The following is a 22,208-nucleotide window of genomic DNA, read 5'->3' on the forward strand; positions in this document are numbered from 1 at the left end:
TTTCTTTCTTTCTTTCTTTCTTTCTTTCTTTCTTTCTTTCTTTCTTTCTTTCTTTCTTTCTTTCTCATCCCCTTTTTCACTCCCTCTTCCCTTATCCTTTCCCATTTCCTCTCTCCCCTTCTTTCTCATTCCTCTCTCTCCTATTCTTACTCACTTTTTCTAAGTTAAGGTGTATCATAACTGGCTTAAATTCATATCGCAGTCTCTGTGACTTCAAATGGCATCAGACTATCCTGTCCAGTGGGAGTCTGCCTGCTCCATGATGGAAGGCACCCTTTGCTGGGCCCTGGGCCCTCAGACCTGATTTGAGTCAGGTCCAGCCACCTGCTGCTATGTGACCTTAATAGATCACTCTATGTGGCCATTTCTGAATCTCCACATCTTCAATGATAGGTTAGAGAAAATGGGGCTGTTTGGACCACCTCTGCCTGCTCTAAGACTAGGAGGTTTGAGGGCCATGAACTCCACTTGGACTCCTTTATACAACAGCCCTTGGGGGTCTGCATGGTTCCTGCAGCCTCAGACAGCTGGGGAGGTGGGTGGGAAAATGGGACCTTAGGAGCTCTGAGTGGAGAAAAGGGAGGGTCTGGGTCCTGCCTAGCCCTGGGTAGAGGGGTCCAGCAGGGAACAGTCAGGTTAGAGTGGTGGGAGGAGAACCCAAAGATCAGGTCACTCCCATTCAGGGAGGTGAGTGTATCCCAGCATGAGCAGGGTCTGGGTGAGGGGCCAGACCAGTAGGAGGCCTGAGAAGCCAGGGTTGAGTCCTACACACTCAGCTGGCCCTGTACCCTGCCCAGGTGGATGAGTACACTGTCCAGTGCCAGCAGGACCTAGGGGAGCTCATCATCATCCGTCTGCACAAGGAGCGCTACTCCTTTTTTCCCAAGAGCTCCTGGTACTGCAACTATGTGCAGATCTGTGCACCCAATGGCCGTATCTACCACTTCCCTGCCTACCAGTGGATGGATGGCTACGAGACCCTGGCACTCCGGGAAGCCACAGGCAAGCCCTCATTACCCCATCTCATGCCGTTAGGCCTCTTGCTCTGGCCAAGCCACTTCAGCATGGTCATTCTGGGCTCCCCACAAGTCAGCCAGGAGCCAGCCCCACAGGGATCCCCAGGAATGTCTGCCACTCTCACGCATCATTCTCAGCCATTGCTGCCATGCTGGGCCCAGCTTGGGCTGCACCCTGAGGAATGGAAATGTATGTGGCATGGAGTGACCCTCAGGGTGTCAGGCTCCCAGGTTCTGGTGGGAGACAAGTGTGCTCTCCGTTACCTTTACTGTCCTCTCCTAGATTCCTAGATTCTCCTAGATTCCCATGGGTTGCCTGGCCATTCTAAAAGGACCACTTGCTACTCTGTGTACAGCCCTCAAGACTCTGGTAGGATGTCCTATTTATGCCAAATAGCATGTCCTGCTACTCCAAAAAGACTCCCTGTTACTCCAGCAGGGTTCTGTTACTACAACAGGATACCTTGTTGCTCTAATTGGATGCCCCAGCACTCCAACTGCTGCCTTGTTTTTCATTAAGAAGGCTGTTAGCTCAACAGTTCTCCATGGTATTATAACGGGAGGACTCGTGCCTTATTATGATGCTCTGGGTTCCTATTGGGTTGTCGGAAAAGTCATGACGCATTTTTTGCAATGAAAAACATAGAAAAAATACGTCATGACTTTTCCGACAACCCAATAATTGAGCATTTTTTAGACTGATGGGATGTTTTGCTTTTAAGGACTCCCTGTTACCCCATCAGGACACCTTATTTCTCTAACAGGACTCACTGCTACTCCCAAAGTCCCCTCTTTGATTAAGAGGGCTTGTTACTCACACAGACTGTTGGGGTTTTCCTTGATGGCCCAGCTGTTTTCGAGTTGCTTAGTTGCTCCCATGCAAGAGTAACAAGACCTGAGTGCCTGAGCTCCTTATGTCTACCCCTTCCAGAGCCCTTGTCTGGCGGGCTTGGGCCTTCTTCCTAATATGTGGCCTCCCTTGAGGTAGGTGGGAGGGAAGGGCAAAGCTGAGGGGACCAAAGGTCTGGAGCTCCATTTTCCCCACAGCTGACCACCCTCTTCTGTGTTTCATTTTCCTGTGGCAAGAGCCTTTACCTGGGAGCAGGGGGACAGGGGCTGAGCTGGGGAAAGAAGAGGCAGGGGCAGAGGGAGGCAGGCCTGGGGAAGGGTGGGGAAACCAAAGGGAGGGTCTTATTGGAGATGTGGGGCATCTTCCCACAGTGATAGGTCTGAGTAACATGGAAGCAGGGGACAGGCAGAGTGATGCTGGGTGGCAAGGCAGGAATGAGGTTGGGTGGGGCAGCTGACACGCAACACCAGGGCAGGGAGACTTGAGTCACCTGCTAGGTCCTTAAAAGAGTGGGGCTCCCACCCTGGGGATGAGGCTGAGCTGGGGCTCTGGGTTGAACAACTCCAGGGGATACTGTTCACTCAGAATACAACATGAGCTAAGGCAGGTGGAGGAGGGAGGGGCTAATGAAGGGGACCTTGAGGAAAAATGATGAAACTGTAGTGATAGGCACACGCCAGCCTGGGACTACCAGCCTGGATGCTGGAGAAAGACAGGTGTGGATTTGGATCTCAGCTCCACCATGTACTAGCTGGACACCTGGGTACACTTGTGAATTCTTTTGAACTTCAGTGTCCTCATCTGTAAAATGGAGCTAACAACAGAACCTACTTCATAGGGTTGGCGTGAAAATCTAATGAGACAACCTCTAAAAGGAGTTTTTAAAAAGCTTAACAAGTTTTGGTGGTTGTTATTGGGTGGTGGGTGAGTAGTCAGAAGCAGACTGCCTTGGTTCAAACCCTAGCTCACTGTTTTCTCTCTATGTAATATTGACTGTTTTCTTCTTGTAAAATGAGCAATGCAATGTTTTCCCTTAGCTGAAACTGTGAGGGCCAGAGGTGTTTTGAAATTCAGATTTTATATATAAATGCACACACACACACATACATATATAAAGATACATACATATCATATATAGATGTATATATATACATATATATATACACATATATAGGTGGATATATAGTGATATATCCACCAGAGCACCCCCTAATCAAATATACTAATATCTCTGCAGCAAAAACTATGAATAGCTACACCAAGTGAGTTAAATAAAGACTGTCTATAGCTTCAAGTAAATTTTGAGCAGGTTTTGCTGACCAAGGAATTTGTGCCTGACTTGTAGAAAAAAAAATAAATGAACTCGATTTGTATAGCTTGCTGGATTTTGGAATTGTGGAGAGCAGGTTGTGAGCCTATGTTAGTCACCTGATTTATAAAGTTGTTCTTCTGTGGATTAAATTATTAGTAGAAGGAAAGTGTTTAGAAAGTGCTCTTACCTAGCAAGTGCTAAATAACTGTCATTATTTCAGTGGGTCTGGAAAAGGGACTTCCTTCCAGCAGCAGAGCCCAGTTTGAGGGGTAGAGTAAGAGGGAAGAGGGTGGTTGCTGTTCCTTTTGTCTGAGTTTTTGGGAGGAGACACACTCTCCGTCTGTCTCCCAGAGTAAGTCTTCCCCATCCTTAGCTGTGCCCCATCCCCCGACCCCCAACCCAGAGCTGACCTGGGGAGGCAGGATTGAATTCTGATCCCTGAAGTGGGCAGGGGTAGGCAGAAGCTGTGGCGGGGGGATGAGGGGGGTCCGACCTTGAGACCCCTCTTTGGAATCCCTACAGGAAAGACAACAGCAGACGACACACTCCCAATTCTTCTGGAGCACCGACGGGAGGAGATCAGAGCCAAGCAGGACTTCTACCAGTGAGGGGAGGGTGGCAGGGGCTGAGGGAGGTCAGGGGCCCAGTGATGGCTTTGCCCTCTGTCCCTGAGATGGTGCATGGCCATCAGAGCCCGTCATCTTGGCTTCTCTTTGCAGCTGGAGGGTCTTTGTTCCTGGCCTGCCCAACTATGTGCACATCCCCAGTTATCGCCCTCCTGTCCGGAGAAACCCCAACCGGCCTGAGTAAGGACCTGAGGCAGCCCTTGGGCCCTCCCAGGGCAGACCCCTGGACTCTGCCCCCTCCTTGAGCCCTGGACCCCAGGTGCGGATTCCCAGCCCTGTACTCCTTCTGCAGGTGGAATGGTTATATCCCCGGATTCCCGATTCTCATCAATATTAAGGCCACCAGGTTCCTGAACTCAAATCTCCGCTACTCTTTCATCAAGACAGCCTCCTTCTTTTTGCACCTGGGGCCCATGTGAGTGTGTGTCAGTGGTATGCGGGTGGTGGTGGTGAAGGCTCCTGAAAAGACTGCCCCTCTCCCTCTGCTCCATGCTCTCCTCCACCACAGCCCCAGAGGTTGGAATAGCCAGGAAGGCAGAGGGAGCTGAAAAGACAGGCCAGAGAACCTGAGAGTTGAGATTCAGAGACAGATCTAGAAAGACCTTGGGCTATGGGCCGGGGAGACCCTGAACCCAGAGATGCAGAGAACAGAGACTTTGAGACTCAGAGGCCTAAGTAGGGTAGGGCGGCTCTGCCGCGGTCCCAGCGGGCGTTGGACAGCCTCCCTTGAATCCCATCTCCTAGGTCACTGAAGTTGAAACTCCGTGGTCTGTTGGACTGCAAACAGTCGTGGAAGAGACTAAAGGACATTAAGAAAATTTTCCCTGCCCACAAGTCTGTCATCTCCGGTATGGGGTGGGGCATTTCGAATGGAACACGGGGAACCCAGTTATCTCTGGCAGAAGGAACCCAAGACAAGTCCAGGAGGCAGGACCCCCACGTCAGGGCAGTGGGGTGGGAGGAACCCGCGAGCCTGAGGCAGGAGTCCAAAGTTGGGTGCGCGCGCCCTCTAGCGGCCCCTTGGAAAACGTCGCCTGGGCCCCTTTGGCCGCTCAAGGGGAGGCTGAGGGCTTTTTCGTTTTCTTCTCTGGTGTCCATTGCCTTCTCCTGTCCTGGGCTTTGGCCCCATGCCTTTCTGACCCTGATGGGGACAAGGTCGCGCGTCGTGACGCTCCTGCGTCATCCCTCTCACCCAGAGTACGTGGCTGAACACTGGACAGAGGACAGCTTCTTTGGGTACCAGTACCTCAATGGCATCAACCCAGGCCTCATCCGCCGCTGCACGAGGATTCCAGATAAGTTCCCTGTCACAGACGACATGGTGGCCCCGTTCCTGGGCGACGGAACGTGCCTACAAGCGGAGTTGGAGGTGAGGCCTGGTCCAGCGGAGACCTCCACGGCCTGCTGGCCTTCCTCCCTCCCTGGCATCCCCATCTCTCCCCACCTCTGCTGCCCGCAGAGAGTTCCACCCCCTTCCGTATCTCCCACTGGGCTCCTGGCCAACCCCTGCATCTGGGGGTCCAGGGCACACTGTATCCAATGTGGGGGTCATGGGTGCCCCTGTTGTTGGCGCCTACCTGCCTACCCATCGCTGCTCCCCTCCAGAAGGGGAACATTTACCTGGCAGATTACCAGATCCTGGAGGGCATCCCCACTGTTGAACTCAACGGCCAGAAGCAGCACCAATGCGCCCCCCTCTGCCTGCTGCACTTTGACCAGGAAGGGAACATGATGCCCATTGCCATCCAGGTGCTTAGGGTGCAGGCCCCACTGCTGTGTGAGCATGTTGCCAGTGTGTGAGCCTCTGTATGTGCATGAATGTGTGTGTGCACTTATGTGAGTGTGTGGGTCTGTGTGTATACTTGTACGCCCCTTTCTATGTGAGTGTGTAGTGAGTGAGTCAGCCTCTGTGTGTGTGTGTGTGTGTGTGTGTGTGTGTACATGTGAACCTTATGTCCCTGTATGTGCACCGATTTGTAAGGGCTTGTGCCTGTGTAAGTGTGTGCATCTGTGTGTAAGCATGTGTGTCCATATAAGTGTATGGCCCTGTGTGTGCATCTGAGAATATACCTATGTTTATGTATATCCTTATCTGTGTGTGTGGCTGGTGGCGAGCCTGGTGTGTGGCCCTGTAAGCCTTGGGCTGAGTCTCTATGTGTCCGTATATGTGCACATCTGTATGCTGCCACCGTGTGCCACTCATGCACACAGTGCATGAGTTGTGCAGTGCACAGTTGAATGTGGCAGCCATGGGGTTGAGATAAGAAAGGTTTCTCAGAGGAGGCGGCTTGTGATTTGGTTCTTGAAGAATCAGTGGGAGCTACCAGGTAGGAAAAGGGACAGGGGAAGGGATTACAGGCTGTGGAAACAGCAAGAGCAAATGTGAGAAGGGAAAAAAGGCCTTGTTGTCCTCTGGGGACCAGAAGAACTGGAGTGTAGGGCATGGAGTTTTATACCTCCTCGGACTCCCCTTGGCCTCCTTCCTGCAGTGGGGGCCCTTGTGTGTGTGTGTTTTTGCCCTCATCTAACCCTCCCTCTTTACCCATCCTCAGCTCAGCCAGACCCCTGGGCCCGATTGCCCCATCTTCCTGCCCAGTGACTCTGAGTGGGACTGGCTGCTGGCCAAGACGTGGGTACGCAATGCTGAGTTCTTCTGCCATGAGGCCATCTCCCACCTGCTGGGGACCCACCTCATTGCTGAGGCCTTCTGCCTGGCTGTGCTGAGGCAGCTGCCCATGTGCCACCCCCTCTACAAGGTATGGCTTGGACAAAGGGATCTCTGTGAAGCATCACTGCCCTCACCCAGCCTCAGAAAGCCACTTGGTTCATTCAGCTGTTAGAGGGATTCCAGTGAGACTTGGAGAGGCAGCTGGGGACCCACAAGAGAGGGCTTGAGTGGGGCCTTCTTGAAGTGAGAAGGTCTGATGTTGCACAAATAGGGGTACCAAGGTCCTTTGGGGATAACTTCAGTTCTCTCTCGTTGTGTTCCTTGTTTTCTCTCATAGCTCCTCATCCCTCACACCCGATACACCATCCAGATCAACAGCATTGGGCGGGCCCTCCTCCTCAATGAGGGGGGGCTCTCTGCCAGGGTAAGACTTCTGCCCCCAGTCCCAGCAAGATATTTGCTTTCCTTCTGGCCTTTGCAGTTAGACTAAAAGCAGGACTTCCCACTTGCCTTTAGATCATGAGGGGGCATGGAGATGGGAGACTGGTTAAGGTGGTTGCTGTGTCTACAAGGGCACAGAGGCAGGGGCTGGGTGTGCTGGCTGAAGTGTGAGGATTTCGGAAGCAGGGAAGGCTGGGCGGGGGTTAGAGGAGCACTCACTAGATTGTGTGTGAGGCAGATGTGAGCCTCAGGGGAGAGGACTTGCAGGGACCCCAATGGCCCCAGTGTCTGCCTCCTCCCTGACAGGGTACGTCCTTGGGCGTGGAGGGCTTTGCTGCGTTGATGGTTCGGTCTCTGTCAGAGGTCACCTATGACAGCTTCTACCTCCCCAATGACTTTGTGGAGCGTGGAGTACAGGACCTGCCAGGATATTATTATCGTGATGACTGCTTGGCAGTGTGGGGTGCGCTGGAGAGGTAAGGTCAGGACAGCAGTGGGTGGCACTCAGGGTGGACACCCTGGGATATTGCAGGGGGTGTGGGGAGCCTTGAAGTACTTGAGCTTGGGTCTGGTGACATCTTCTGACCTTGGCAAGCTACCCTTGCCACCTCTGCCCCATAGGACTTGCCCACCCACAGGCTTGGGGCAGCTCTGGGGCCAGGGCATCCTGGGGAAGGTGGGAGCAGCACAGTTGGGCAGGTCAGGGAGAGGGTCCAAACTGAGGCTCTGTCCCCTGGTCAGGTATGTGACAGAGATCATTACCTACTATTACCCGTGTGACGCAGCTGTGGAGGGTGACCCGGAATTGCAGTCCTGGGTGCAGGAGATATTCAAGGAGTGCCTACTAGGGCGTGAAAGCTCAGGTATGGGCCTGGGCACCTGGGCATCCAACAGGGTACTGGGGCTGTGGGGTGGGCCCACCTTGGCTGGTCCAGACCATGTCTCATTGGGGATTGAAAGAGGTTAAATCACTGCCCTAAGATTTTGACATGGCCCTGTCCTGTCCCTTGGAGCAGGGGCATCTTGAAGAGGTTGGGAAAGAAAGCATGACTGGCCATTGGTCCCTGTCCAAGCTCAGGGGCTGTGGATCATCTCTGTAGAGACCTGGAGGGGTCCCAGTCCCCCACCCCATACACAAACCTTTGCGGACTGAGAAATGGGACATGAGCTCAGACAGGAAAGGACAGAGTGTGTTGTAGGTGGGGGAGCTGGCAGGCCCCAGGAGTGGGGGAGAGCATCCTGAAGTCATGCCACTTGGGCACCCACTCTACAAGTATTTAGTGAGCATCTATGATGTGACAACCACTATGCTTGTTACTGGGGAGGCAAAAGAGAATGAGACAGCCGCCGCGAGGCGAGCCACCTTGCCTCTCGGCGCCCCCTAGATGCTCTTAGCTGAGTGTCCCACAGGACACCCCCCCCCCAAAGCATTTACTTTGAAAATTAGAGAATGAGACAGGTGAAGTTGCTGCCCTCAAGAACTTCACAGCCTGGGGGAGGGGGAGTCTGCTCAAGTAAAGATGGAGTTACACTACAGCAGGACTGGTGCAGTTAGGAGCCCAGGGGAGGCACCTAACTCCGCTTGGGGAAGGGTGGCGGGTAGACAGTGGGGGTGGGAAGCAGCAAGCTAAGATCTAGCTGAGATCACAGCTAAGATCTGCAGGATGAGGAGGTTAGCTATGAGATGATAGAGGTGGGGTTAGAGAGTTCTGGGAGCTGCTGACAAGTCCCTGCAACTAGAGCTGAGGGTGGGAGATAGGCAGGCTCCCAGTGAAGCTAAGGCTGAAGTCATGGGCAGGGGCCAGGTTGCACAAACTAAGGAGTTTGGAATTACTCTGGGTGCCAGAGGGAGCCATGGAGGAATTTGCAAGGAGATCATATTTGTGTGTTAGAACATCAGGCTGTACCAGCAGTCATGAGACAGTTTGGGAAGCTACTGTGGTGTCCAGAAGGAAGTGACAGGGACCTGACTAGGGTGGGGGCTGTGGGGATGCAGAGAATTCCAGAGAGAGAGTTGGGAAATAGAAATGACAAGACTTGGTGACTGGTCTGGGTTTGGCAGTGGGGCCAGGTGAGGGGAAGGAGGAGCCAAGGGTGGCTCCCAGGTTTAGAGTTTTCACAGCTGGGTAGATGGCACAAGTCATTCCTTGAGATAGGAGCCTGCAGGGAGGGACAGTTTAGGGAGGAAGATGATGGGTCTGATTTGAATGTGTTGGACTTTTGGAACCTGGGGTCACCATGGCAACCCGGGCTGGCTGCTTACTTGGGACAACAGGGGAGAAAAGCAAGAAGCTTAATTAGGTGTGCTACCAAGAGCCAAACTACTGAGAAATCTATCTGGAGCGTGCAGTCTCAAAAGAAATGTGAGTGTGGTGGGGACTGGATAAGGGACTGTACTGAATCAGGGCAAGAAAGCCAGGATTCTTCCAAAGCTTTCCAAAGCCAGGATTCTTTCCCCTCTGAGACCTGGGACTAGAGAGGTCCCCCTAAGGGAGCTAGATCCGAGAGCCCCATCTCAGGCAGCCCTGGAGGACATCTGGCCAAGGCAAGTTGAGGCTCCCTCCCCAAGGCTTGTAGTGTGGTCTGGGGATATGGGGTTGTGGCCACAGGAGGGACAAGCAGGCAGGATGAGGGCAAGGAAGTGGTAGCTTTAAGTGATGGCAGGACATGTTGAGCAAGGCTTGGTTGCGCCCTCTGCCGGCCAGCCAGGACCAGCGCAGAACTGACGCTGCCAGTGCCTTGCCTTGCCCCACAGGCTTCCCCACGTGCTTGCGAACCGTGCCTGAGCTGATCCGATATGTCACCATCGTCATCTACACCTGCTCTGCCAAGCACGCAGCTGTCAACACAGGGCAGGTACCTGTGCTCACCAGCCCCTGCCCCAGCCCCTGCCCCAGGCCCAGATCTAACCCTAGTCCCTGCCCCAACCTCAAACCCAACCTCAGCCAAAATCCCTAGTTGGGCCTGACCTGTCTCAATCCAAGTTCCAGCTTCAATCCCAGCCTCAATTTAAACTCAGAGTCCCGGGGTGCTCTCTGACCCAGAACCCCTCCTCTACTCCACCTCCAGTTGGAGTTCACCTCCTGGATGCCCAACTTCCCATCATCCATGCGGAACCCACCGATGCAGGCCAAGGGACTGACCACTCTGGAGACCTTCATGGACACGTTGCCGGATGTGAAGACCACGTGCATCATCCTATTGGTGCTCTGGACACTCAGCCAGGAGCCAGACGACAAGGTGCCCTGGGGTCTCAGGGTGCAGGTGGGGTTGGGGGAACTCTGAACATAGGCAGGGGGCTGGGAGCTGAGGGGGGGGCAAGACAGGAGGAGGATGTGAGGGAGAAGCTCCTGAACGGGAAGGGCGGAGGGGTGGGGGCCCGCTGTGTCCCAGCAGCTCGGTTCTGTGCCCACAGCGGCCTCTGGGCCACTTCCCCGACATTCACTTCGTGGAGGATGTCCCGCGGAGGAGCATGGAGACATTCCGACAGCGCCTGGCGGAGATCTCGCACCACATCCGCCAGCGCAACAAGTGCCTCCGCATTCCTTACTACTACCTAGACCCGGTGCTGATTGAGAACAGCATTTCTATCTAGGACGGCCCTTCTCGCCTCCTCTCTTCACACCCTAAGCCTGGCTGTTTTCCAAAAAAAAAAAAAAAGAAAAAAAAAAAGAAAGAAAAGAAACAAATCGCTTCAAACACAAGCACTGGATCTATCAGTTTACTGGCGGGTGGGGTAGGGTGGAGGTTAGGGGCTGGAAGGCCTGGCGCTGCAGGGCTCAGGCTCGCTCACTCACACCATGATGCTGTTCTCCACCACCGCGGGGATCCAGGTAAGTGTAGGGTAGCACCAGGCCCCGGTTCCGTTCCCTGCTGTCCTGGGAGGTCCGGGCCAGGTGACTCTGGAAGGTGGCAATGCTCCACCACGGAGCATCCTCGGTGAAGTGCTCCTCCAGGTAGGTGCCCAGAGGCCACTGGGTTCGACAGGAGAGAAGGCCGGGACCTCCACCCCGGACAACATGATGCCCTCGGCCCCTCTTTCAACCCATCTTAAGCCCCCCTACCTAGGCACCCAGACCACCGAGGAGCCCCTTCCACCGGAAAATCCACTCAACGACACAGAACACCACCCGAGCTCCCACCCACGTAGGAACCTAGACCACCCAAGACCTGTCCAACTTGAAACATAAACCACTCAGCCACCTCGGCAAAAGGCCGTCCTAAGCCCAACCTATTGAAACCCCAGACCTCTCTAAGCTCCACCTACTAGGAACCATGCTACTCTAGACACCTATGTCACTCCCAGAAACCTAAGTCACTCTAGACCTTGCCCACCGAGGGGACCAGCCTGCTAAATGCCCCTCCAAGAATACCATTGTCCCTCAGGACTCCTTCCTTACCCCACCCACTCTCCTGGAACCTGAGACAACCACCTCCACACCCACCCCTCCACCTCTATCCTGGGCCTTGCTTACAGTGTCCTTGGTTTCATTAGTGGTACCCCAGAAAAGCATGAGGGCATGGCAAGTGGCATTGACCTCAGGGAGTGAGGCCACCAGGTCTGTCTGGCTTTTGGATGTGGGCAGCGGGAGCCTCATGGTTGTGGGAGTATTGGGTACCCAGGCACTGAATTCAAACTGACCCCCTCACATTCAGTAAGCACAGGGCTGCCGGTGCTCCTGCTGGGTCCACTCCTCCCATGACTCTGCTTGTCCCCAGGTCTGGCACTGGCTCACTTGGCCATTGTTGGTGGAAGCATGTTGAGCTGAGCAGGTGAAGATGGTCATGGTGAGATACTCGATGAGACCAGCACAGCTATCCAGGGTGCAAGGGACCCCTAGAAGGGGATAAGGTGGAGAGAATGGAGCTGAAGCCTGAGGGGTTGCTGCCCTGGGGAAGTGGGTCTAGAGGGTGGAAGACTGGGATGGACACCTCACCTGAGCTCATGCGTCTTAGAAAAGCCTCCTGGAAGATCTCCCTGACTCAGGCCTGCAGCTCCAAGTCTCTGCTCACTGCACTGTCGTCTGGGTAACAGATGCCAATGATATCGGACACAAAGCTGGGGATCCAGGAATACATGGTGACTGTTCAGTGGCTATACATCCCAGGGATGTGAGTGGGAAAAGCTGCTGAGACCAGCTGCCCAAAATGAGAAAACTGAGGCTAGAGAAGGAAAACGGCCAGTCACAATTGTATAAACAACTGAGCGGAGCTTGAAACCTGGAGGCCTCCATCTCTACCAGGAGGTGTCAACGGAGGGCCTGAGAGCCAGAGTTGGTTTGCAGATGCATTTTAATTGGTTGCCAAGGTTTTTTTGTTTGTTTCTTTTTCAAGTTGAATCAATGGCCAACATTTAAATATTACAAAATGTCTAGTTTCTCCAGAAAGATCTGGCTATAGTCATAGCTGAGTCGCCATTGTCCCCATTGGACAAACATGAGTTCTCCACCAGCCACAGTTACTGCCCACCCCTTTTCCCTAGCTTTTTTTCTGCTTGCTAGCCCTGTAGGCATTTGCATTCCAGCCTTTCCTGCTAGATCAAGCCACAGGGAAGGAATAGACACCAGGCTCTTCGGTGTTGGGACTGGTGGATTGGGTCCATCTTCCCCACTGGTCCCCAAAGGGCAGAGCTGGGTCTGTCTTGCTCACCATGACATCCACCCCCAGCCATGGGAGGGCTCATAGATGCGTATGTGGATCCATTGCTAAGAAGCGTTTTGACACAGGCAGCTCCAGCAATGGGTGTTCATAGTGGGGTGTCTCTGGGGTCTTCAAGTAGAGGTGGAGCTTGAGCTGGGTTTGAAGAAGGGGTAGTGGTTGGATAAGGAGAGAGGGAGAATTGCAGTGCCTGGCCTCCCTAGGCTCAGTGTGTGCTGAGGAGGAAGAATAGAAATGAGGGGCGGCGGGGTGCAGATTCCAGAAGGGCTGAGATACCATGGTAAACACTGCATTTCATGTGGCAAAGAACAGAACCTGTGAGGCTCATGAGCAGGGCTGCCCTAAATCCCTGTGCCTGAGGAAATTTGTTAATGGCAGAAGATGGGGACCCACATCAAGGAGATGGGGAGGCCAGACATTAAGAACACCTGACCAACAGTGTGGAGGCCAGAGACATCTTAAGGAGGTCTCCCATGAGAAGGATTTAGAAGGAAACCCTGGAAACTTTATCTATGGGGTGAATACTAATAATAGCTAATGCTCAGAGAGCACTTCCTATTCACCTGAGGGTTGTTTGTATGGCTTTACTTTTTTTTTTTTTTTTAAAGATTTTATTGGGGAATTGTGGGAGGGTAACAGCGCTGGGGAATCGAGGGAAGGGGAACAGACAAGGTGCTGTCCTTTTGTTCTTCAGTCTAGTTGTGGAGGATGTCGCTTCAGTGGCCCAAGTTGGCACCATCATTGCGCTCTTCCCGGGCGAGGCAGATCAGACGCCGGCTTCTGGACGGCCGCTCACTGCGGCTGCTGGCCGCTCACGCTGGCTGCTGGCTACACACGGTAGCCCCTGGCAACCCACTGCAGCAGGGGCTGCAGCTCTCCGTCGCAGGTGACTCATGGAAGCCCAGCTCCAGGTTGAGCTGTTGTTCAGNCTGGCTGCTGGCTACACACGGTAGCCCCTGGCAACCCACTGCAGCAGGGGCTGCAGCTCTCCATCGCAGGTGACTCATGGAAGCCCAGCTCCAGGTTGAGCTGTTGTTCAGCATATTAGCTGTAGAGGGCAGTGTCACTGGCCCTCATATGTGGGATCCGAACCGGGGCCCTCTGGCATCCCAAGCCAATTCTTAACCAACGCGCCCCTCGGCCGTGTATGGCTTTACATTTAATTCTAATAATAACCTATGAGGTAGGTGCTATTATTATTCCCATTATCAGATGAAGAAACAGACACAGAGGTTAAGTGACTTGCCCAAATTCACACAGCTGGGAAGGAAGAAAAGGAGGCAGGAAGGGGCTTCGAGACAGCAGTGTGTTTGGTCAGAAGTGGGGCGGTGGAAGAACAAACCAACAGAGATGTAGCTAAAGCTAAGGCTCAGGCCACAGGGGAACTTTACCTCTCTGTGGCTACCCAGATCTGGAGTGCATCATCTCAGTAGTAGTAGGCGAAGTCCTGAACTTATCGGTCAGCCAGTTGGTAGGGTAGGCAGAGGGAGCAGTAGGTAACGGCCTCCAGCCCTTTGGCAATCAGCTCCAGGTAGTCCACCCTTCCTGGCAACGTTGACTGTAATGAACAGAGAGCCCTCTGCTACCAGAAGCAGGGGGCTCAAGACCAAACCTCAGCCCCTCCTTGCCCCCTCTGCCAGGATCCCAGGCCTTCCAGGGCCCTGACCTGGTCAATGAGCTTTCCTGGTGGAAAGAACACAGTGCGGGCCATGATGTTGATGTGGAAGGTGTAGCTGAAATGAGGACTAAGCCGCTGGGGAGAACCAGAGTCAGAGGTTAGATAAAGAAGTCCCATGTACCCCACAGTTCTGGGACCTGAGAGGAGGGGTCCTTCCTTCCTTGAAGATGGGGTGACACATGGGCAACTGCCGCAGCATGGAGAGAAAAAATGTCTCCATCACAAAGTGAGTTCGAAGCAGATGAGTGACCATCTCATGCACCAGGAACCCTGAGTGGCGAACCCAGGTCTTGGCCAGGAGCCAGTCCTCAGCCGTGTCACTGGGTAGGAAGATGCGGCTATCTGGCCAGGTGTCTGAGTGAGCTGAAGTTGGGGGAATAGGGGAGGGTGGGCATCAGGCCGAAGCTGGCTTCAGAAAGTGTGGCCCATCACCATTTCCTTGGGGCCAAATCACATGGTCAGCTCACTTACTAGCTGTGTGTCCTCAGGAAAGTTAATTAACCTCTCTGTGACTCAGGTTCCTCATCCATAAAATGAGGTTAATGATAATAATCCCTTTTTCCTTGGATTGTTCTGAAGATTAAATGAGTTAATGCTGGTGAAGTACTTATGACAATGACTGCACTCAGTGCCATATGAGTGTTTCCTCTTGTGATTACTTCTAATATAACAGGAGAGGAAAGAGTTGCTGAGAGGTGAATCTACTTAAGGCCATCTTGTTGGCACATGTGGCAAAGCCTGCTTGAGGGCTACTTGTACCAGCCCAAAGTTATCCAGATCCCCAGTTGTATGGGGCAGAGAAGGGAAGGTGTGGAGACATCTCCCAGAAGGGGTTTGTTTTTAACTGTTGGGAGCATCATTGAACTGTCAAAGGTGCATGATTCCGTGGAGTTGATTTTGAAACCATATCAAGGTGCAATTTCTTCTCTGACACTAAATATCACAACCTTTCCATCAAGATAAAAATTGAAGAGGACAAAACAGAAAAACTAGGGAAAAAAAACAGACTAGGGAGGGGTGGGTAGGATTAGATAAGACACAGTGTTTAGCACTAGGAATGGCAGCACGTTTCAGTCATTTTGAAGGTGTGATATGCTCCCTGTCCCACCAGGGCCCTGCCTTGCTGACCTGGATGGCGAGGGGCAGCAGGGGCCCACTGGGGCTCTGGTGCAGCAGGGTCAGGGGGGCAGCTATGAACTGGGACCATCCATTAATGATGTTGGGGTGGAGACCTGAGAGGATGGCATGGTACAGAGAACCACCAGGTACAGAGAACACCCCTAGGGGAGAAGAGGAAGCGGGAGAGGGCTGAGGGAGGGGACAGCCCTGTGCAGTTCTGGGAAGCTTGGGGGAAAGAGAAGGAGTTACTCTGTACCCACAAGTATTTCACTTAAAGGAACCTCATTCCTTGGAGCCAGTGGGGCATTCTAGCCCAGAGCCACCTTCTGATTTCAAAGCAAGAGGAGTATTGGAGGTGCTTCTGCTGTGGCCAGGTCCAAGCTTCAAGGATAGACTCCTGGAGGACAACACCTTATGATCCAGAAGGCACCTTCCTGGGTTTGGGCTACACTTCATCCCAGTATCCCACATGGAGTCGGGGCTGGATAGTCATTCTGGGAAGCACTGAGCTGACCAGCTCTGAGTTATCCTCAGTAACCATGACAACTCAGTTTCCGAGCTGTGGGGTCCTGCCAAATGCATGGAACCTGGCAAAGTACCAGGAGAGAGCATTCCCCACTCAGCCCTGCCCCTTCAGCCTTTGCCACCGCAGAACAACACCCATCCCTCCACTGATAAGCAGGAGGCATTGACTCAGAGAAGTGGCTGATCTAGCTGAGAAAGAAGGCTTGACAGGAGTGGGTGGGGATGAAGGAGCAGCCAGGACTGGGTGGGGGAGATGGGGTCTGGGAACCCGGACATCTAAGCTCCTGAAGGCACTGGGAGGAGAGGGAGGGAGGCTGGATCCCTGGGTCCCTCACCTCCAACTCAGCCTTCAGATTGGTTCCAGAGCCTAGCACCAGGGCCACCATGGCATCAGTGATGGGGAAGTTCTTTGGGAGGCAGTGACAGCAGCAGATCAGGATTGGGTTGATGCCATTCAGGAACTGGAAGGCGAAGGAGTCCTCCCTCCAATGTTCAAACACATACTCTGCAGGGGTGTGGGGTGTGGGGAGGATTAGCCTAGTCCCCAGAGACCCAAGTCCCCAGCCCCCCAGCACTACCATCACTTCGAGGACCCAGGTCTCCAGCTTCTCAGCATGATCACTCCCTGATATTCTCTTTCTCCTACCCCATTTGGTTGGATGACTGTACTATTGACAGGTTTCTCAGAAAATACAGAATTGGAAGTTTGAGTTCTACCTGAGGAGTCACCAACTCCCTTAGCCCCACCCATTTGGGGGACGTCTTAGGCAATCTGTAGTGTGCATGAAGACTGCATCTAGTATTCAGCAGAATTTGAGAAAAATCAGAAGACTGAGGAATGTTGGATACCCGCAGAGCCCATCCTTCTAGCCCATCCTTCCTGGCCTCTGCTGTATGGGAGTCCCTCCAGTTCCCTGATGAAACTCACAGGGCCCATGTCTTATTGTCCTGCAACCTTGCCATGAGACAGTTTGGATAATTTATTAAAATAGAATTGTCATTCACAAAGAGAGTTTGCACCACCTTGAGATGTATGTAGCATTAGAGCTAGGGTTTTTGAGCCAAGGTTCAACATGTATAGTGTGAACCGAAGGTCAGAATGTACAGTTGGAACCACAGTGCACCAAGGGTGCACACATTGAAGAGCAGAAACTCCTGAATCCTTTGACTTAGTTTGGTTTTCAAGTCTGCATGCAAGGCACCAGGCCCCAACCCAGTAGGAGGCAACTTTGAAAAGGAAGTCTTTCTGCCTCAGATGTCTTTTCCTAATTTGCTGAGGATATTCACCAGACAGATATTTCCAGTTGTTCAGAGCAACTCAGTGTTGGGGGCAGTTTGAAGATGTAGTTATGAAGTCAGTGGAGGTGCATGACCAGCTAACAGACCCCAGGGCCCTAACTTAATTTTGCCAGCCTTAGGAGCTTGGCTTACCACAAAACAAAGGTTGTAGATGTCCAGAGATGGCAGAAAAGGAGTGCTTGTGCCATGAAGTGTTTGTACTTGCCTTGACAAAAAAAGTGTTTGTATTTATCTTTACTTTCTGGCCATTCTTTCTGAAGCCCTGATGAATGAGAATGACTCCAAGAACAGTAGGCCTTAAGCCCATCCTGAGGGAAAGCGGATGCCCCAGGTGGGGCATCCTCCCTGGGTCCCTCAGCCCCCACCAGAGGCCAACCCTGCCTGCAACCCTGGGTGACAGAAAGTGTGTCTTCTCTTCTCAGAGCAGAAATGAGGTACTGTGAAGGACAGGGTGGGAACTAGTGGCAGAGCAGGAGTCCTGTGATTTCCAGAAAGTTCCAATTCCAGCTCTCTGGTTCTTAGTCCTGCAAGGTGACCGCTACAGACTCTTTGGCCCTGCCATAGCCTGCTTTTCCTCCCTCACATCCCAGACCTGACGCAGGTGATTTGGGGAAGATGAAGGTGCTTTGGATCTCAGCCAGACTTCTCCAGGGCCTTTGGCTGTCTAGCAGTCCCTTCAGCTTTCAGGGCGATGTTCCTGCAGCAAGAAAGAATGGCATAGGCTGGAGGGAGATGAGATGCAGTGAGGGAGGTGTCAGGTGGGACAGGCAGGTTCACCGTGAAGAGGTGGAATTTCTGGTTGACTTCTTTGGTGACTGAGTAGCTTAGGTTGCAATTGAGCTCCTTGAGGTTTTCTGCATCAAGGCAGTTGGGGCATCCCTGGGAAAAATTCACTCCACCTGTGAAGGGCAGAGATGGTCATGGGAGGAAGGTGCTGATGGCTGGCCCTCACCTTTCAGAGGCTGGAAAGGGTAACAGTGGCTGGGGCTTCTGGGCCTGGCTGTGCAGGCAGGGCTTTGGGACCGGGAGCTTATGGGGGAGGGCTGTGCCAGGACTCGGGGCTCCTCACATGTGTGCTGTTCTTGGTTAGATTTGAGGCTTGGCTGACCTCAGCAAGCAGGATCAAGGAACTCCTTTGTTGCCAGAAAGCTAAGAAGTGGGGACCGTAGGGACTATCAGCCCAAGACCCCTTTTGGTGCTCACCGGTATTTCTGCTATCTCTCCTTAATTTCGGCCTGGCACTGGGCACAGAGCAGAGGGTGGCTGTCCTGCCAGATGACTTTGGCTGGGGGAGAGAAGGAGTGAGAGGGGGACCTGCTCCCAACCCTCAGCACCCCAGCACTCCTCAGACCTGGTGTGGGGCATCTCTGGACTGGAATGTCTGCCAGCCAACGGCCTCTTGGTCTGTTTTTCCTCTCCCCTTGCTCCTCCCATCCAAGGCAGACCCTGCCCCAGCAGCCCCCTTCCATTCAGCAGAGGCCAGAGGGGACCAAAGAGCAAAGCTGGAGAGCTGAGAAAGGAGGGGTGGTAGCCATAGACAACACCCCCACCACGTTTGGCCCAGTTGCTTGCCTCCCCATCCCTTCTTCTTCACAGTCCTGTCCTTCTCCCACCAGCCCCTTCCTTTTCTAATCATTGCTCCTCCCAAAGTCCACACCTGATCCTCTGGTCAAAACAACTCCTTCCTCCCCTCCCGCCCATTGACCCCTCCATCAGGTCTCCATTCCCCTGACCCCTCTTGTCGCACCCAGCTGGTCTCCCCTCCTCCCCCACCCCCCCTCCCCTTCCTTCTACTCTGTGGCCACACCAGCCCATCAGTGTCCTCCCCTGACCCATCACCGCACTACCCTCCCTCCTCCTCCAGTCCCTTCCTCACCTGTCCCCTCCCGCCGCACGAGGCTCCCGGTCTCCTCCAGCCACCGGTAGCAAGGGAAGCGGAGTGGGGCGCCCCGCGGCGTCCTGAGCTGGAACCAGCTGCAGAACCAGACGTCCGGGGCCAAGGGCCCCGGCGGGGGGAGCAGCGCTGGGGGCGCCTCGTGCACTCGCAGCAGCAGCACCGGGTCCACGTCTTGGGGGGGGGGAGGGGCACCAGGTTCAATGACACGTTGTCCCAAGTCCCCGAGCCCAGGTATGAGCCGGTGGCCACACGCACCCTGTGTTCTCCCATAGCTTGCTGTCGAGGGGTCCGGAGTGCCGCAGGAGACCAGTCAGGGCAGGCTGAGGGATAGAGTCGTTGGGGTGGCAGCATCGACGGCTCTGGGGAGACCTATGTGCGCCCTGCTCTGGTCCCTCGGCCTGTGCCCTCTAGACTGACATCTCTACCCAGGCGCCGGTGATCCCGCGTCCCGCCCAGCACTCTTCCGGAATTCTCTCCTCCCTACAGGGCACCGGGAGAAGTCCAGGTGTGTGTGTGTGTGTGTGGGGGGGTGCGAATCCTGAGAGGTCCCCAGGTCGCGGCTCCGCAGAGTGAGGCACTCGTTTCGGTCCCGGCCCAAAACCCTCGCCCCGGTGCACGGTCTAACCTCTGCTCCTTTCGCTGTAGCCTTGGCTGGCCTTCACCTCTCCGGACCTGGGTCTGCTTTTGGCTCTGGGGACACTCCTTGTTTCCTCTTCCAGATGACTCCGCCCCAGTGACCGGGGAGATAACTGGGGGCGCCTCCTCCTCTGCATCTACTCCCTGTCCACTCCCAGCCCTGGAGGGAGGCGACCCGTAAACCACTCTGAGTAGGACACTGTCACCCCATGTACCGCTGCCGCCTGGTCCCTCTCTCCATTTCTGCTTCTCTTGTCACCCTTCCCCTTCTGTCCTCAGTGCTTTCTCAGGTCGATGGAGGTTGGGGCTGGGGTGAGGGGGCGGTGAGGGGGAAATGAGGGGTAAGTGTGATCCTTTCCCTATTCTCCATAGGTAGTGAACAAAGGCGTGTGAGAGTCCAACATGGATTGGAGGAGATGGGGGGTGCACAAAGATAGGGAGGGGGCTGGAAGAGGATCAACAATTGGGCATTAGGGGACTGGGGCTCTAGGCATTGGAAAGGTGAAACATGGGGCCCCTCTATCCAGCCTTTCAAAGTGTAATTTTCAAAAAAATTTAAAACATGATTCATAGAAATTAGAATGACCAAGAGTCAAAGATTTAATTCAACTTAGCAAAGTTGGCTCCAATAGGAGTTGGATATTTATAGGCAATTTTATAAAGGAATGTAGGGTACAATTGCCAGGTTAGATACAAAACTATATAGTTAATGTCATACTTGACAATAAACTATAACCTTTGGGGTTATCTTTTTTTTTTTCTGAATAGACATCATTTGCATCTCTACTGGACACAAGTTACAGGAACTTCACAGAGACCGAGGCTTTTATAAATAATAAATAGTAAAGTCAAGCAATGGTATATTCTTCTAGAAAATTAAACATCGTTGAAATAAGAGGCTGTTGTCCTTCTTGCCTTTATCAGTTTTGGATGTTTTTTTCTTAACAAGGCTGTTCTCAGGCAATCAAATAGATCTTTTTTTAGGTCCCCCCTACCCCCTCTATCAAGACCCTACTTCCTTACTCCTCATGAGGCCCTGCTATACAATCCCATTCCCTTTCTCAAACATGTGGGTATGCAGCCTTCCAGACCTTCTCCTTGGCATTTGTATTGATTTACATACTTAGCTTAGTTTTCTAAATGTAAAAGGGCTCATTCCAGACTTATTGTATACCTTGTTTTCCATTGTATAACAATACATTGTGGATATTTTGTCCACGTCAGCAATTATGAATTGACTTTATTAACAGCTACATTATTTTTCATACTAGGACTGCTTCCTAATTTAAGATTTCCTTCCTGACAAACATTCAAGTTTTAAAAAGTTTTCCTTTTATAATATTGCATAGAACATCATTATAAACATTGCTTTGTGCAAGAGTGGGAGTTTTCAGTAGGATACCTTCTTCTAAGTTGTTTGCTGGATTACATTGTTTTTTTAACTTGAAATTTGGATTGAGACTTCCAAAGAGTTCTTCAAAGCTGTACAGTGTTACACTGTTATATCAGGGCCCAGTAGTTTCGCACCCTTGACAATTCTTAACACTCTCTAGTGACTAGTGAAGTTAAATATCTTTTCGTATGTTTATTAGACATTTAGGTTTATTTTATGAACTGACTCTTGTAAATGTCATGTTATAGTCTTTGCCCTCTTTTTTGCTGGGTTATTAATTTGTAGAACCCTGTTATATATTTCAGATATTTACCGTTTGTTGCAAACAGTTTCTCCCATTGGTTGCTTGCCTTTCATTTTCATGTCTGGCAACACTTGACTCTGCATTGTCTCACCAACCCTTCAGCAGCAGTTCATTGTCCTAATAACCAGTTCATTGTGCTAATGTCTTAGAGTCTTTCATCTCTGTTTCAATTCCTTTTGCTGCTACCTACCCACACCCTAGTCCTCCTCCTTCTCTGCTGACTCACTCCACCCTGTTCCAGAATATTTGGCAGGAAATGGCCAGGGAGTAAGCTAGGCTCCTGCTCATGTTTCGCTTTCCACCCTACACTCCTTCCTCTTTACTTTTTCTGTGACTCTCTCATTCCCCAAATGAAAACCTGGGATGGTGGAGGCAGGAGTCTGAGGTGGTGAATTGGGAGCTGGTCCTCTCCCTCTGGCCAGCTCACCCAACTGGGGCAAGGGTCTCCATTGCATGACTTTGGGGCCTGGATGCCCAAAGCCTCATTGTCCATGAGGAAGTTCCCACCTTAAGTCTAAGGGACCACCACTCTGAAGAGTTAACTGGATATCCCCTAGAGGTGAATGAATGTTACCCGTAACAACCTTCTCTTCTTTTTCTTTATGGCACAGGTAATGTGCCGATGTTGTAACAAGGTTTGTGGGAGGCACATCTTACACACAAGCGTGAACACCCAATCATCACACTTAGGAACTCCGAAAAGATCGACAACCTTCTCTTTTTATGGCTGGTCAGCCAAGAGTCTAAGAACTAGGGGTGTGTGTGTGTGTGTGTGTGTGTGTGTGT

General features: G+C 52.6%; 2 protein-coding genes across 2 annotated transcripts in view; one reads left to right on the forward strand and one right to left on the reverse strand.

The window, feature by feature from the left end:
* ALOX12B (arachidonate 12-lipoxygenase, 12R type) overlaps positions 1-10,576 on the forward strand; it is an 11,750-nt gene extending 1,174 nt beyond the window's left edge. The window contains exons 2-15 of the mRNA XM_019665952.1: positions 798-1,002; positions 3,701-3,782; positions 3,898-3,984; positions 4,097-4,219; positions 4,549-4,652; positions 5,001-5,173; positions 5,410-5,553; positions 6,357-6,560; positions 6,810-6,896; positions 7,220-7,389; positions 7,655-7,776; positions 9,669-9,769; positions 9,983-10,153; positions 10,329-10,576. Coding sequence (XP_019521497.1) covers positions 798-1,002; positions 3,701-3,782; positions 3,898-3,984; positions 4,097-4,219; positions 4,549-4,652; positions 5,001-5,173; positions 5,410-5,553; positions 6,357-6,560; positions 6,810-6,896; positions 7,220-7,389; positions 7,655-7,776; positions 9,669-9,769; positions 9,983-10,153; positions 10,329-10,508 — 1,953 coding nt within the window. The 3' untranslated portion in view covers positions 10,509-10,576. The remainder of the gene's footprint in view (positions 1-797; positions 1,003-3,700; positions 3,783-3,897; positions 3,985-4,096; positions 4,220-4,548; positions 4,653-5,000; positions 5,174-5,409; positions 5,554-6,356; positions 6,561-6,809; positions 6,897-7,219; positions 7,390-7,654; positions 7,777-9,668; positions 9,770-9,982; positions 10,154-10,328) is intronic.
* Positions 10,577-10,692: 116 nt separating this feature from the next.
* Positions 10,693-21,872, reverse strand: LOC109395112 (arachidonate 15-lipoxygenase B-like). Its single transcript, XM_019665908.1, is given in 15 exon segments — positions 10,693-10,887; positions 11,389-11,550; positions 11,650-11,750; positions 11,851-11,972; positions 13,963-14,018; positions 14,238-14,316; positions 14,387-14,597; positions 14,600-14,612; positions 15,378-15,512; positions 16,229-16,398; positions 17,785-17,914; positions 17,997-18,091; positions 19,069-19,260; positions 19,752-19,885; positions 21,850-21,872. Coding segments are annotated over 15 exon segments (1,818 nt in total).
* Positions 21,873-22,208: the final 336 nt, after the last annotated feature.

The sequence above is a fragment of the Hipposideros armiger genome, unplaced genomic scaffold, assembly GCF_001890085.2.
Source record: "Hipposideros armiger isolate ML-2016 unplaced genomic scaffold, ASM189008v1 scaffold_457, whole genome shotgun sequence".
In the NCBI taxonomy this organism is placed as follows: domain Eukaryota; kingdom Metazoa; phylum Chordata; class Mammalia; order Chiroptera; family Hipposideridae; genus Hipposideros; species Hipposideros armiger.